Source organism: Lepidochelys kempii, chromosome 2 (genome assembly GCF_965140265.1).
Source record: "Lepidochelys kempii isolate rLepKem1 chromosome 2, rLepKem1.hap2, whole genome shotgun sequence".
Taxonomy (NCBI): domain Eukaryota; kingdom Metazoa; phylum Chordata; order Testudines; family Cheloniidae; genus Lepidochelys; species Lepidochelys kempii.
Window position 1 is genome coordinate 184,191,842 of NC_133257.1, and position 16,493 is coordinate 184,208,334.

The 16,493-nt window shown below is 37.1% G+C and overlaps 1 protein-coding gene across 8 annotated transcripts in view; it reads right to left on the reverse strand.

The window, feature by feature from the left end:
* The window catches only part of GOLGA4 (golgin A4), a 133,428-nt gene that overhangs the window by 91,169 nt on the left and 25,766 nt on the right, over nt 1–16,493 (reverse strand). For 7 of the 8 annotated variants that reach the window (XR_012157450.1, XR_012157451.1, XM_073332980.1 and 4 more), the window contains 7 exons: nt 13,563–13,628; nt 12,205–12,519; nt 9,198–9,245; nt 7,718–7,774; nt 3,187–3,285; nt 2,428–2,566; nt 400–587 (listed from right to left, as the gene is read on the reverse strand). Coding sequence is in view for 6 of the 8 variants with exons in the window: in XM_073332980.1 (XP_073189081.1) it covers nt 400–587; nt 2,428–2,566; nt 3,187–3,285; nt 7,718–7,774; nt 9,198–9,245; nt 12,205–12,519; nt 13,563–13,628 (912 nt within the window). In the remaining 2 variants the exon portion in view is untranslated. Of the gene's footprint in view, nt 1–399; nt 588–2,427; nt 2,567–3,186; nt 3,286–4,599; nt 4,934–7,717; nt 7,775–9,197; nt 9,246–12,204; nt 12,520–13,562; nt 13,629–16,493 lie in introns of those variants that run through there. The other variant, XM_073332984.1, reaches the window with a different exon arrangement.

The window sequence follows — 16,493 nt, forward strand, 5'->3', positions numbered from 1 at the left end:
GGGGGCAGAAGTGCAGGGGTCGATGCCAGAAGCAGCCACCAGAAGGGAACAACAGGAGCCTGGGCTGCAAGCTTGGGATCCTTCAAATACTGGCTGCAGATTGATTTTCCTTAAAGGAGTCCTGTAAGACTTATTTATTTTGTAAAGTGCTTGATAACAGATGAAAAATGTTATAGAAATATCATTGGCATATACTACATTAGTAGTGTTGCAAGCAATATTGTGCAGTTACATCTTTGTTTCCCATGGCAGCTTGGCACAGCAGCCACACAGTATTTGGTATTAATCAGTTTCATGACCCATGCCATATCAGAACAGCTGTGTAAATTAATTAAATGATATCAGAACTCTTGCACTACATTAGCTGATACCTATCAAGGGTTAGGGATTTTACCATACCTTCGTTTTCTCTAATTCCTGAAGTCTCTCTTCTAGTTGTTCCTGCAGTGCTTCTTTCTCATTGGTTAGCTGTGCAGAGCGTTCCTTGTGCGATCGGATCATCTCTTTACATCGCTGAAGCAAGTTCTCTTGACGTTTCACTCTCTTAATCAGAGTTTCTAGTGTTTTTGCAGAATCTCCATCACCCTCTACAGACAACATAACCCCATTACTACAAGCACTACTTTTCCAAAATACAGATCTTTTATCAAGACTCCTTGTAATAATACTAACATGACTGACTACCTAGATAGAAGTTCTGGATACAAACAGACAACAGGGAAAGCACCTAAAAGCGGCAACAGTGATTTTTAACTATAAATAGAAATTAAACGGTTTACTCCTCTGGGAGTGTCAGAGGAGAGAACATTTTAAAAAAAACAAACAAACCCCAAACAGCAACGTTACAACTGAATTTAGAGTTACTTGTAGCCATCTACAAAACCTGAATGCTTTCAAGAGCCAACCATAAATGTGCATATATACACAAAATGGCAAATAGTCTTTTCCTCAAAGCTCTCTTTCAGTTTTCCACTTGACAATGAGGACTAATTCTGGATCAAATAAATGTGAAGATTCTTTTATTGATTGTAATAAGCGCACAGAGTCAAGCTGAATGCACCTTCATTACACAGAGTGAGCCATCAATGCACCGCATTCATATTGAAACCACATATTAATTTTTAAAGCAGCCCTCCACAAAGGCTCCTGAGACCTTAACATAATAAAAATATTTTTTAAAATCATATGAAATAATTACCTTTTAACAAGATGTTTTGAAACAATTAATTAATTAGAGAGGTATGATTCACCAAAAATGGAGGATAAAGGAACATTAATGCTCTTGAGACCAAAAGGCTCATTTTACTGGTCACAAGAGAACCTGTCACATTTTGATTTTTAAGGGTGCAAACCTTACACAAGTTGCACAATTCAAAAAATATTTGCGCCACATCCAACAAGATTTTCCATGCAAATGATGTGATTGAATGACACCAAAATTCTTAATCTGGCCTGTTGCCTCAAGTAGAATATCCTCAACACGCAGAGATATAAATGAGAAGCAAACCACTTCATGTGGTGGACTTCTCTCTAGCTCCAACCAACCAGACTCCTGTTTTCCCAAGGTGGAGTACGATGTAGCTCAAAAAGGTAACTAGCTGGCAGTATTGCTCAAAGGAATTTTTAAAGAAAATAAAAACCAAAACAGCAGTGAAGTCTTTTGGTCACAAAAGTTACAAGCCAGGGGCAATCATTTCAAAAGCAGATGAGACGTTCAGAAAAACCAAATCAGGAGATCATCCATGAACCTAGGCAGCAAGGTAAATCAAGTATCATTTTTCACCTTCCTCGGGAAGCAGAGAAATGAGACAGGGTAGTAACTGGCAACCATTCCAGAATCCCAGAAAGGATTCCTTGATGGATTCCAGAAAGAAGACCTCAACACAATAAGGATGGGCAGCACTCTCCACTTGCTAACAATGGCCTGCCAATAATGTTTTAAGAAGCCAAGATGGATCAGAAACTTAAGAAACCTGTACAACCATTGACATACTCCTCAAAAGCAGGTCAAATGCAACCCAGGGGACGCGGTCCCTTCTGAAGTCAAAAGGCCAAGAAAGAAAAGCCTGGGGCCAAACTTACAAAAGAACAATACCATAAAAATCACAGGAAACCAAATGGATGAACTACTATGGTATGAGGTAGTTTCTACTATGGTATGAGGCAGTTTGGATTAATCCGGCTACACATGACTTCAGTGGTACAGGTTCTCAAAGTTTCTATGACTGACAAGTAACGCGTCTGAACTTGAGTCTTTACTCCTCTGTACTCCCTCAAGCTTCTTAGCTGCCATATTTTGAGGCAGACTGTCTCCCTTTGGAAAGCATTTTTATTACATTAGCCTAGGTTGCAACTGCTGATACGCTGTCATAATTGCGCCATCCTTTTGGCCCCACTGTCTCCAAAATTTCTCTGAAAAACACCTACCAGTACCTCCTGGCTCCAAAACATTTTCTGCACTGATTTCTTTTGCTGGACTTTGAACTTGTGGTTCAGTTTCAGTATTTGTTTCGGGTAATTCAGTGCTTATTTGGCCATTCTGTAATCGCTGTTTCAGCAAAGATACCTAAACAAAATATCCATTTTGTTAAAAATGAAGCAATATTACGATACATGTACATTCTTACATGTTTTTCTTTCAAAATGGAAAGAAGCTTTAATCAAATTGGTATCTCAGTACCACAGAAAGGCAAATTCTCTTTGATAAGATTTCACAATAAGCATTGTTTTTTCTCCACTCATAAAAACACTATCATTCTTATAGGTGGTGAAGCAAAATGGGACATTTTTCCAATATCATCTTTGCATAAGTTGTGAAAACTTACCAGCCCTAACATCTGCTCACATCAGGCCCATAATGATGGATCTGATATTTTACTTGCCATTAGAAAACAAATGCATTTCTTGTGTGAATGATTTTGCAAAGCTGCTCTTTATCACCTGTAGTATACATCCTTAAGTATTATTTCTTCAACACCACATGTATACAAGAAGCTTTACAGACCACAAACATTAATTGTTATAAAAGACACAGACATGTGGAGCTAAACGCTACCATTAAAGAAATGAAACCACGCCATTTCTTTATAAAACCTTGTATACTACAGTATTTGGAAAAAGGGCGATCATTTCTCTTTTGTTCCTTCAACTGATTCAAGAGTCTCTTTCTTAGATCAGTGATGTTACCTGAGTCTGCAGGACACTAATAAGTTGATCCTTTTCTTCTAAAGATGCATCATATTCTTCCTGGAGATGTTTCTTAGCTTGTTGATCCATTTGGAGCTCCTAAGGAACACAGAGAAAAGTTTTCAATGCAAAATGAAAAGTTTGTTCAAAAGTTAAATTAAAATGTTATAACGAAATAATCTCAAAACAATGTTTAAAGATGTACTAAGGTTTCTGATTATTTAAATTTGACTGCAAGTTTGTGTCCAGAGTATGAACCAAAGTTAACACAGTTATTACAGTACAGCATGTATGTAAAACATTCAGTACATCTGATTGCACATACAGTACCACCCTTCAAAATTAGGAAAAAAGAGAGAAGATCTGATGTAAGAGCAGGGTTTTTCCCTCTCTTTAAAGTTAAGTGAGTTAATGCATGTGATGGGATCACTTCAGGGCCACTCCTGAAAGCTGCCACACACTTTCAATTCCTTTGGAGTTGAGAACACATGGCCCTCACAAGACTAGGCCTTGTGAGACTGAAATCCTTAACTTATCCATAGAGTAAATCAAGTTTCCCTCACTGCTCAAACAATTTGCTTCTACTCTGACCGGAGAGCTACTGCTTCTAATGCAGATAGTAGTCAGACTCCACTCCTATGACTCCCTAATGAGAAGGCTAACAGAATACCAACTAATTTTAATGATGACAGTGCCTTTGTCCACAACATTTGGCCACTAAAATCTATATATTGGTACTACCTATTCACTCCCCTGAATTGACATTAGATAATGGACTACTAATCTAGACTAAATGTTAATCAGTGATCTTGCACCAAAGAGTTATGTACATCACTACCATTCCCTGAGCCACCATGTCTCTCTTGGTTTCTTTTTCTACTCCTCTGAAAGGAGTAAATGTTCCTAAATGCTACAATAAGATCTATATTACAGAGCAGCAAGTACAGTACAACAGTGCTCTAAGCAGGAAAGGGTACATCTGTAAATCTCTTTAAGTGGTCAATTGCTAAACAGTTCTAATAGGTTTTCTGTTGACTGTAAGAAATGTATGCATTTACTCATGCATCCATTGAAAATCATTTCCTAGGATTTCAGTTTTTAAAAAGTCACTTTTATCAACAAACATGCCCCCAATGATATATAGACATTTTCACAGTCAGTTTACCGGTAGAGCTGGTGAACCAAATCTAATTACTACCATTTCACAGGTGCCTATTTTGAGAAAAGCATTTACCTTTAAGAGAACTGCACCTGTAAGTCTGGGTTTGTGCAAGCCATGCAGAGAGACAGAAGGAGACAAAGCAAGACAGCTTGGGCAAGACCTGGGTCACTGACTGCTCAGTCTCCTCTTTATTCCCATTTGACACTGTTAACCTCACTTTTATGCTCTAAGTCTTACTGCTTACCCCTTACCTTCACAGATGAGTTCCAGATGTCATAACTGAACCCTCCCTCCCTGATGTCAGCTTTGAGAACAGCAACTGCCTATAAAGAATAGCATCTTTGTGAGCTTACTATACGAGCCATACAGAGACAGGAGGACTGTGTTTAAGACGAGAGTTCCAAGACACAGACTGCTCCTTTCTCTTCCCATTCAACTGAGTTCACTTTTTTAGCCTTGCTTTGCTTTACATTTCTCACTATCTATTGATTACCTGGTTTCCTGCATTTGAGAGCCTCACCTGCAATACTTTAAGCTGGCAAAGACAAAAAGCAGGAGAGCTCAGGGTGACAACAAATGCCAAAGAAGTCTACTGCTACAGGTGCAAGTTACAGATGATAAAATGTTCTTCTGTTGTATCAGAAAGCTCTGAAAGTATTATTGGTAAAGAACAGAAAAGGCAGACAGGGAAGTGTTCATTTACAGGGCACTGTTATGTTGTGGATTTATCCTCAGAGGAGACTCAATTTGACCTCTATTTTTACACAAAAAGGGGCAACTCTTTCTAAGAAAGGACACTTATTTAGAACAAATTTTGTTTACAAGAAATATTTCTAGAATACTAGTAACACCTTTGATTATTTTTTGGAAAGTTAGGAATCAAACTCTAGAGAAGTTGATGGCTCAGAGCAGGGGTGATCAATAGGCAGACTGTAAGCCAAATACAGACCGCCAGACGTTTTTGAACAGACTTCAAAATCTTTTTATTTACTCATTATCATTATTGCTTTTTTTATTATTATCATCATCATCTCTGGAGTCTGGACTTGGATTATACCTTGACCAAGAAATTGGGACCTCAACTAAAAAATAACTGACCATCACTGGCTTAGACCAACACAGAGCTTCCTATTCATTTTTGACTTTTTCAAGATCTGGTTTTAGACAGTCTTTTCCAGAGGTGCAAATGTAATTTGATGCAGATTAGGGAAAGCCTGAATAAATTCAATCTTACATAATTAGTAACCCTTCTATAGAGTTATCATCAGTCTTAAGTTATGCATAGGACTATGGTTTTCAGTAAAGATGTACTCAGATTTAAAGTAAATTATCTTTACAAAAAGCACAATAAGAACCAAAGCATCTTTTAAGGAAAGATCTGTCTAAATTTCTCAGTAGAGACCCAACTCCTGAACCATTGCACTGGGAGTTTTGTTACTTCCATGGGAAAAGGGTCATGCCCAAATCAGGATGTTTCATTTTAGATAGTTATAGATGACTGCCATGGAAATTTTACTTAAATTTTTAATAAAGGAAGGGGGTAGCTAATTTGTCACCTCCCTTTATCTTTTGTAAAAACATTACAGATTTTCTATACAAGACAGAATGTGAGCATGAGTGAAAATTACTGTAAGTTACAATTAAAATTCTACAAACTCTGCTCACCTGAATTAGACCCCACATGGATGAGGAACAGCACTTTGTGATTACAGACCAAAAAATAGTTTAAAAGAAAGTTGGCATGCAAGGAAATCTGTGAGCCCCTTCTTGCCAATAAATGTGAAATACGACCACTTTATTTTAGTGTGATTATGCCTAAGAAATTCCTTTTATCTTTATTAAATAATCTTCTAAATCATTTGTTTGGCAAAAAATATAGGCATTTAAACCACCTAAATTCTCCTAAATCAGAATGATTGATACAATGACATTCCAAGGATCTTAGCAACAGTGTTGAAAGCTGTAGCAACAAGCGAGAATATGATGAAGGCAGTGTGTAGAACCCAGTTACATCAGAGTGGCAGTTAAGGAGAAGGTGTATGGTTTCGAATGAGTGGGGGGGCTAGATTTCTGGGGGAGCTTGTTACAAAGAGTTAGGAACATGTGTGAATTGAAGACTAATGTCGCTGTGTGAAAGCAGAGCTGACATCTCATTCTGGTACCCAACACCTGTGTGGTAAGTTGCTTCAATTTCTGATTGCATTTCATTAGGGATCTTTAACTTGATTTTGTAAAACAGTCAGTATAACTTGCTCTCTCTCTCTAACAGGTTGCAGATATTTGTTAAACTTGTGACATGATTCCTATACACTTTGTAAATATCATGTAAGTTAAATTAAAAGGAAGCATACTTGCCAAAGAATTTACCTAACATGCTACTTATACATACAGTATAGGTTCATGATTTCAAATGAACAGGACTGTTTTAATTTGATCAGTTTATCATATTTATGTCCACTCATCCAGACTTTAATTATATTGTATGTTACATGATAAAAATATTTTTGTAAATAAGGAATAATTCAAAACCCTGGCATGGATTTAAATAATAGAGTCATATATGGTAGAAATTAAAGCAAGATAATGCCTCTTCATGAACTGGGTTCTGCACATTGTTTGGTTTTGCTCAATACCAAAGGCAGGATAATAAATGAGTACACGTTAAAGTAAATGACTTTTCAACAATCACCACAGCGGGAAAAAGACTGTATGAGAAAGTTATGAAATTCAACTCAGTTTTTTTTTTACAATAACTTAGTACTTTTCTACCATCTACTTAAATGTGATTTCAGGTATTTCTGTAGTGCTTATGTCTGTAGTACCTAAGCACAGTAAGTCTAAAACAGATAGGGGTCTGCAAATCTTGTCACAAAATTCTCTGACATTATTAGCAGATCATCTTTGGAAAATGTATATTAAAATGATGTGCAACCCCATTTCCAACCACTGAAGCAGTCACAAATTTCATATCCTCATCCACTGTTGGGCCTCATCTAAGCTGCAAGAAAAACCACATGCTAGCCTCAGTTCTCTGTCACAGTTAGGGGTACTCATAACCCATTGGGTCGGGGACAAGAGGAATAGTGTAAACAGGCAAACATGGTTCTATCACAATGTTATGGAACTGTGCTTTATCCTAGATCAAGATAGCAGTGGTTGACGTGGAAATAAGCAAGATAGGAAAGAACATAATACAAAAAAAAAAAAAAGTGGACAGAAATGGTGAAGGGAATTCCAGGTTTTTGGCACTGGTATTACAGAATTTGTTAATTACTACAAACTAAAAAAACTGCACATCAAAGGATAAAACACTACTACAAAGTGTACTTTGTATGAATTTAAAAATATTCAACCATCAATTGAAGTTACCTCTCGTAGTTCTCCAATTCTCCGAAGTGCTTTATCCTGGCTCTGGCTCAATATACCCTTAATAAAAAAGAATAAGCAGATACTTTACTTTAGTGTAGAGGACTTATGTTCTGCATCTCTTTTCCAAATCAAGCTGCCTGATTACCTTGCCTTGTCAAAGTATTAGTACAAAAGGGGTTACTTGCAAATTATAAAACAGAGCATTAAAATCCATATGTCCTGATCCTGGCTGCTGCTACTAAAAAAACAAAAAAACAAACAAATCACACAGAAGTGTAGCAAGCATCCCCAACTGAAGAGTCACAATTGAAAATACACAGCCTCTTTTTATTCCCCTATAACCTGTGGTTTCTATTTTTTAATTATTATTACTTGAATTTAAATTTTAAACTTGTATTATGAAATTTTCTCATTTGATTCCCTAGCTGTTCAGAATGCTCACTTACTTTATTTCCCCTGGGGAACACTGGCCTCTCATTTTTCCACTGTTTGTATTTTTTCTTACCCTTTTTTACATCCTCAAAGAAATCTCTTGGGGAAAGATTCAAAGTTTACTTTTTGTCTAAGTTGGGTTTTTTTGTTTTTCAAATTACTGTTCCATGTGTTTAGCCCCCTACACTTTCGTAAGAGTATTTTTCCCTATAGAACACAATGGCTTTTCATTTCCCCCCTGCTTTTCTTGTACCTGCTATACGGGTAGCATTCACAGCTTTTTGAAACTTCATATGTAAGCAACAAAGGGGGCTTTTAGAACTCATATACCTGGTATTCCTTTGCTTTAGCAAATATAAGTGTGTGAAATGATTACTGTGTCCCTTCACACAGAAAATTATGGCAAAACTAAATTAGAGTAATTAAATGGATATAATTTTTTGGATTTCATTGAAATCATTCTGGAAACATTTTGCAATTTTATTAACAGTAGCACAAATTTTGCAATGGGACATTGCAGAAATCAGGGGGATATGAGAGACTTTAGATCAATGTAGCCCATAGTACACAAGCACTCTGCCAACAACACTTTAAAGAAAAGGTGGTGGTGGTGGTATATGGGATAGTAAAAGGAAAACTACAAAATTAAGTAATTCTGGAATCCATACTGCATATAAGATACACACAACTACCACCTTATGTAGGAAATTTTGTACAGACTGTTCAATTTATTTAGCATGAGCTATATTTTGCCTTTTTTTTTAAAAAAAGAATACATTTCAAACTATTACAGAATAAAAGACTGAACTGCAAAAAAATCCCTAATCTGAAACCTTAATAGAAAAAATATTTTAGTGCTAGTGTAACTTATTTTTAAGATGGCAAAAGAAAAAGGAAAGTTACCTTTAAAATAAAGAGACTCATCTGCTTGGCTTCTTTTTCTTTAATTACTAGTACATCACTTACATATTTTACGATGCGAGAGAAGAACATTTTAAAATTCAGAAATATGCTCAGACAAAACAGGAAAAATTGTACCTCTTCTTACCTGTAGCTTTTTCTTCTCTCTCTGGACAGTCTGATAGGCAGTGACCAGCTAAAAATATACAAAGCAAGCATATTGGTTAATTAAGTCCAGCTCCATCCAGAATTATCTAATTTGAAGTTAAAACTTGATGGTTTATGCAAGTTAACTAAATTTTCAAACTCCTCATTTCACCAGGTAGGCCCTACAGGTAACTTTTTCATGAACATTCCTCCTTTGGGTAGTACATACCAAAGCTCAGCAGGGGAATGTTTTCTAATAAAATATTTTCCCAATACCAAATGTGTTTAGGTTTCGAAGTCTGAATGGCAAAAACAAAAGAGGAAGGTTACTCAGCATGCCATGTACCATTTGTCCCCTTGCAGAAAAGCCTTTAAGCACAGGTGACAAAATAAGTTTCATGCAGGCAGTCCAGAGAATAAGGATTATGGCTGAAAAGCTACACACCTGAAAAACTACCCTGTGCTTCTATGTACTCCTCTAAATCCCAGACAGACTCAACTTCATTTTATAATATGAGGATGTACAAGACAGAATGTATATAACCCTTATAAAGAGAGGCTTCTGAAGCACAGAACTTTTTCCCATCCGCCTCACATACACCCAGCAGAACTGGTGGACAAAGAAAGATTGTAAATTGACCAAGTTTCTCATGGTAAATTGACAAAGACTTAATGAATAATAGTGCAACTCAGTTTAATTAAACTTTGGGGATGTTCCCCTACCATTTGCAAAGCTGGCAGGCCTACAATATCGTAACGGCACTCAGGTGCTAGAGTGTAAACTTTTGAAACTGGTTAAGCAGTACTCTGTTCAGCCAAAACTTTGTGTGCATCCAGAGATCTGAGATGCCACATAAAATCCTAATATACTATGCTGGAGAAAATGTGGGGCAATTAGCAATTTTAAGCACAAGTGATAGTCCTGTCTGGGGGGGCGGGAGGGAACTCTTGGGACAGAAGAGAATAATCAATAATATTTGAAAAGCACATTTAGTTATGACAACAGCCATTCAAGGATTTTGTGGGAATACATAGCCCATGAAGCCAACTTCCCTTTTAAATTATTTATTATTAGAGGCACAAAAATAATGATTGTAGGTGCATGGAAATCCCAATGTACATGTCTGAACAACAAAACAGTTTCTGGAAGAAAAGGAAATCTGTTCCATAGAATAAACGAACAGATTTCTAGAGCAAATTAGGAACTAATTAATAGACCATACTCAAAATCAGGACACTGAAGAAAACTCTCTCTTTAGTAACACTTTCTTTAGAGTTATACAAAGATCACTGGGTTTACACAGGTAAGGTTCGTTTATTGTGTACTAACAGTGAATAATGCAGTGATCAGTTAGAAAACACTGAAAAGTATATAACTGTGCCTTCAGATTCTTAGTGAAAGAAGAAAAAATGAATTTGTCAGATTTGTTTTGTTCATTCTAATTGTAATCTATTTTGTCAATAAGGTTGAGAGACGAGGATGTCTCCCTGCACACACACATGAAACAATAAAAATAAAGAAATGCACATATTTTACTCCTTTCATTGTCACATCAGGAGCCAGATTTGCATAGGAATTTCTATATTCACAGGCAGAGTATATTCAGAGAATCAAAGACTTTTCCAATGTTCAATTCTGAATGAACAAATGCATTTAAAGAAGAGAAGGATGGCTTTTCAGATCAACATTAGAAAATGAAGGTGATCAATTTTCATTGAAAACTGTGAAATTTATGGTCCTTGAACATAAACAAAGAACATTTTGTTTGCTTTTAAGTAGAAATCTGTGGGGTGTGATTTAAAATGAAAGACCAATGGAGGCAAAATGGAAAAACATTTGTATGTTGTACATGGAATACATCAATCAGAACATGTAAATATACGTTTTTGTACTTTGCCTCTGAATGCTATCCTTGAGAAATACAATCAACTGCCATGCAACCGTATCCCATGCTAAACTCACTGTGAAACACTACTGGAATTGAAGATCTGACCAATATTTCAATTATATTCAAATAAATCTTTAGCTCAGGAAACCTTTCACAAGTATATTTTCCATATAACTCAAGAGATCCCAACTGATCCAGCTCAGTTGGTGGTAATATGGTTTTGTATATAAACAAGAGAAGTTAAATATTGCAATGTTCTACAGATTACCAAAATAAAAAAAAAAATCATCTAGAAATACAAATTCATCTAGAACTAAAAAAAAATCTACTGTATATACGCGTTCATAAGCCGAATTTTTTTAGCAAAAAAGGGAGGCATCAGAGAAGGGGGGTTGGCTTATGAACAGGTATAGAGAGGGAGAGGTGGGATTCAGCCCCCCAAAAGAGGGAGCAAGGAGAGGCAGCACAGCCAGCAGATCCAGAAGGGAAGAGGCAGGGCCAGACTCTCTCCACTTCTAGCCACGCTGCTCTCCCCCCAGTCTCTGAAGCAGCTGCAGCTCTGGGGTTGGCAGGCTGCAGCCGTGCCGCTCAGCCCCACCCCCAAGAGCAGGCTGTGGCTGCTTGGTCCCGCCCACCAGAGCGGGCTGCGCCCGTGCTACCCGGCCCAGCCCGCTGGAACATGCTGCGGCCACGCTGGCAGGTCTGGCCCACCGGAGCAGGCTGCAGCCGCACTGCTCAGCCTGCCGGCGCAGCTCCAGCCAGGCCAGAGACATCCTCCCCTGGCCCTCCCCAGATAAGGTGGGAATTATAGGGTCGTCTTATGAATTATATGGTCGGCTCATGAATGGGTCATAAAAATTTTCCATTTTTACTTATCCATCTTGGGGGGGATCGGCTGATAAACGAACCGGCTTATGATTGAGTATATACGGTAACTTTCAAGTTACTAGCCACTAATTAATACCCTTGTCCCAAATACACAGCTACTGAATACATATACAAATACACAGCTAGTGAACTGATAAATTTCTTCCACTTTTTCAGCCCGTCACTCCTGCCTCCTCATCACTGTCTTTTCTTCCCTCCCACATTTAGGAAAGTCAATAAACATTTTCTTACCTCAGAATATTTTCCTCTGTAGTTGCCTAAACTACGTTCCATTCTACGCAATCGTTGTAAAAGCTGTTCTTTGCTGAGGCTGTCCATGTTTCCCAGTGACTCTTCTGCCTCGCTTTCAACATCAGATGGTGGATCAAATGTGGGACCAGGTGTGTCAAAGTCCAGTCGATTTAATGACTCTCTCGAAGAAGTTCGTACCAGGGACTCTTTAGAAGAAGAGCGGAACAGGGATTCTTTTACTGGACTTCGAAACAAAGATTCCATTGAAGGAACCCGGAGTTGGAGTTTCTGTGCAAAAGTCTGAGTGTCACTTAACTGCAAAAATATAGGAAATGGATTACTTTGGCACTTCAATAAATCAGATCAATTAAAAATATAGGTACATATACACACTAAAATACAATCTTCATAGTGATTTTTCTTTTTCTTTGAAACAAAACTACTTATCTAGTGAAACATAGTTTGAAATTAGCCTTTGTACTGAACTGTATGGCAAAGAATTTAAATTAATAGCATCCTAGCAATAATTTAAACAAGTTTTTAAATGATCATCAAAAACCTAATAGTTGCATAAATATCATATTTGCTCCTAAGTTACAAAAGAAGTCAAATAGATACCGTTAAACAGAAGCCAATATTTTACAACAGCTTTATAAAGTCATTAAACATATCTCAAAGATATTGAAGTATGTTTCCTATGACCCACATAGTAAGTTTATTATACAAGTACTTGTATGGTAAAAAAGCGTAGTGTCTACTTCAGGGTTTCTCAAACTGGGGGTTTACTCTCTGATAGTCTTATTTCTTTATACTCACTTCAAATACTTAGTTCTAATATAGAACTTTTCACAGCAAAAAGAGTACTCTTACTGAATTATACAAATGAAGTTCTCTAATGATATCCTGCACACTAGTCAGTACTCTACCACAATTCTTTTTAACCCTACCAAAAAAATTTTTTTCCAGTAGAAACTCACTTTGCATCCATGCAACACAATCTGTTTGACAAAAGCCTGAAAGTAATACCCATCCACACTGAATTAGCCATGTTATTTGGGGTAAGACTGGGGGCCTACCTACATGTCACCAAATTTTGTTAAAATAGCCCACTGGAAAGGAAAGAGAGGCTTATGCAACTTCACATCTAAATCTTCATTTCCCACAAAACTACCATTTATTAATAGCAATCCAACAGATTAAGCTGCCCAGTCTTAACGGGCAATCACTGAGCTGTGCAACTTATATATCAAAGTATTTGGCCACCACTACTCTAATACTGAGTCACACGAACGTATCAATACAGGCTAAAGCAGTCAACAGCATTTTTAATGAAATGAAAATGCTACAGAAAAAAGTACCTGAGGAGAAGGTGGTTCACTTCCATTGCTGTCTGTGGATTTGGGGGCTGTCTGTTTAGATACATTCTGTGATGCAAGAAAATAAAAATATTACAAGAAAAGGAACACAATATAAAGCACAAAGAAACCCACTTGTTACAAACAGCATCCCAGTTCTGTGGCTTTGTAAATGTTTTTAGTAAACATAATTAGTACTTTTCCTTTTTTAAAATGCGTTCATGCAAACTGCAACTAGTATGTTAAGTTTTGAAAACACAAATTGCTGTAATATACAGAACTACAAAGCTGCTGTGTGTGGATTGATTAATACACTGAGAACTTCAAATGTCAACATCTCTTCTTAAATTACTCATAGGGCTTGCATTTGAAATATTTATTCATTAAGAAAGGTACTAAAAACAAATGGAAATGATAGCAGGAAAAGTGTGATTGATTGGTAACAAGTATTACACTACTACCACATGGGTTGTAAGCAATTACCCATATTACCTTCCTTATATCAGTACACTCAGAAGTTTATGACAAAGTACAGAGAAAGAAATGACACTTTCAGAAAAGTTATGATATGCAAAACTTTTTAAAATAAACATTTCTCCTCCACTCCCAAATGAAAAGTCAACAGAAAGCAATAATTTTTTTTATTTTTATTAAAGAATTTAGAGATGATTTCCTTTTCTTCCCCCTCTGTTTACATCAGTTCAGCAGCTTCTTGACCTGCATAAATTCAAATACTTTATTGGTATTCAAACCAATGCAGGCTGAAGTGGTAAAAATGCTAAAACCTGAAAGCGAGAATCTTTCAGGCTAAGAACTGCAAAGTATCTAAACTGAGCCAAAAAATAAGGATTACATTATAATGGAAACATTAAAATTGTATAAAAGGGGTTTTTAAATCAAGGTACGTCAAATGAATTTAACACAAGCATTTGTACGTAAGCCATCACATGCAATAGAAGTGCAGTTAAAGTATTCAGTTATTACTACAATTGCAAATGTCAGGTTTAAACACAGTATGTCTACAATGAAATTACATTGCATATATTTACTGTAAAAACGGGAAAGAGGACGAGTACTCCTATAAGATAAAAAGGACTTCCAATGGATTCATAAGGGATGGATGGACTCAGGGTGCCAAGGACAAAGTCTAGAACAGACAAGGAAGCCTGAGAGGGACACACATTGTACATCCAAACTGACACTAAGTGAAATGAGCAATAACATAAACCATATAAAAAGTCTGTTTAGTTTTGGAAGTTGTATTATTCTGTCTACACTGAGCACAAAATCTGTGTACTCCTTAAGAGGACTGCACCGCTAAAGGAAATACTAAGTTTCTTGGGACAACTATTGCTTCCTACAATCCCTGTGTATTCTACTTATGGGGCTGTCATAGCTTTCAATAGGTTTTACTCACAACTACCCTGGCTCTCAATTTTCACTTTCTATCTTAGAAAGCTAGTAATTAGGGAGACCTAAATAAAAATATAAACTTCTGATTCATCATTTGTGCAGTACCAATACTATGCTCAGTTCTGTACTGCACATAAAGGGAAGACGTTCCCCGCTGCAATGAGTTTACAGGCTTCGGGCTTGTCTGCATTTGACACATTAAAATGGCACAGCTGCAGCCATGGTGCTGTATTGCTTCAGTGTAGACACTACAGAGATGGGAGGGGTTCTCCTGTTGACATAGTTAAACCATCTCCCCAACAGGCAGTAGCTAGGTTGACGGAAGAATTTTCCCATGATCAACATAGCTAGGTTAAGTTCCAAGTGTAGACGTGGCCCAAGTAAACAACACACATCAGCTACAAAATGCACCTGGTGGTCATATCATGGATTTAGCACAGAGCTGTGGAGGTTTTATATGTCTGTTTCGTAAACAAATATGTTAACATATTTTAGACTGAAAGACTGAAGCAACAGTATTTACTAGTTCCAATCAGGTATTTATATTTATAAAAAAAATATGAACTGACACGAGAACAGCATCTATAAAGATTATTGTGAAATGTAGTTTCAAAGTTGAAACCGAAATACACCACCACTGTGACCCTAGGAGCACCCCAATGCCAGAGGGGAAAGGGCTCATTGCGATCTAGCAAAGGCTCAGCTGGCCTGACTAGTTCAGCATACCCCAACTCACGGCTGTCATAATCTGTATCTAAAAGGTAAGGGATCACATGCAAACTTGTAACACACTAGTCGTTAATATTATTGAGTGGTGTATATACACGTGATATGAAAGATAACTATATACTGGAAATACATTCTTAAAGTGTGCTTGGCAGGTGGCGCTTAAGTCACTTCTCCCTAAACAAAGGAATGTGGTTCTACCCACTTGAATGTGTCTCCAATGTAAATTGGGCAAGGAGAGACAATAAAAGTACTTAATAGGTAAACAAAGCCATCAAACTAGCAAGTGGGGGAGATAGTCACTTAATTATCACAACAGGTAGACTACAAAATGTAACATGGCATCAGCTCTCTGGTGGGCAGCAAGCTGAGTCCTCAGGAGGTCTTTCTGACTTTGAAACCAAAGAAATTTTTAAAATATAAACAGAGAAATCCATTCTGGCGTCCTTCACCTGAGGAGACAAAGAAACCATGTGCTTTGGGCTCTGTGGTGGAGCCTTGCTAAGGACTGGCCAGCCATGCTGGAAGAATGACTGTTTTTAGTCTTTGATGCATATTTTTATTTGTAACCATTTCTATCCCAATTTCTTCTATTTGGTATCACTTAATTATCTGTTCTTTGTTAATAAACTTAATCTTGTTTTATTACAAAACCATCTCAGTGCAGTGTTTCAAACTGAAGTATAAAATCCTCAGCCAAACCAACAGGCTGGGGCTGTGTACTGTCTTTTTAAAGAAGTAGTGAACTTGATAAGGTTTTGTGATTGCTACAGTGAGAGGGGTGGAGCATTGCAT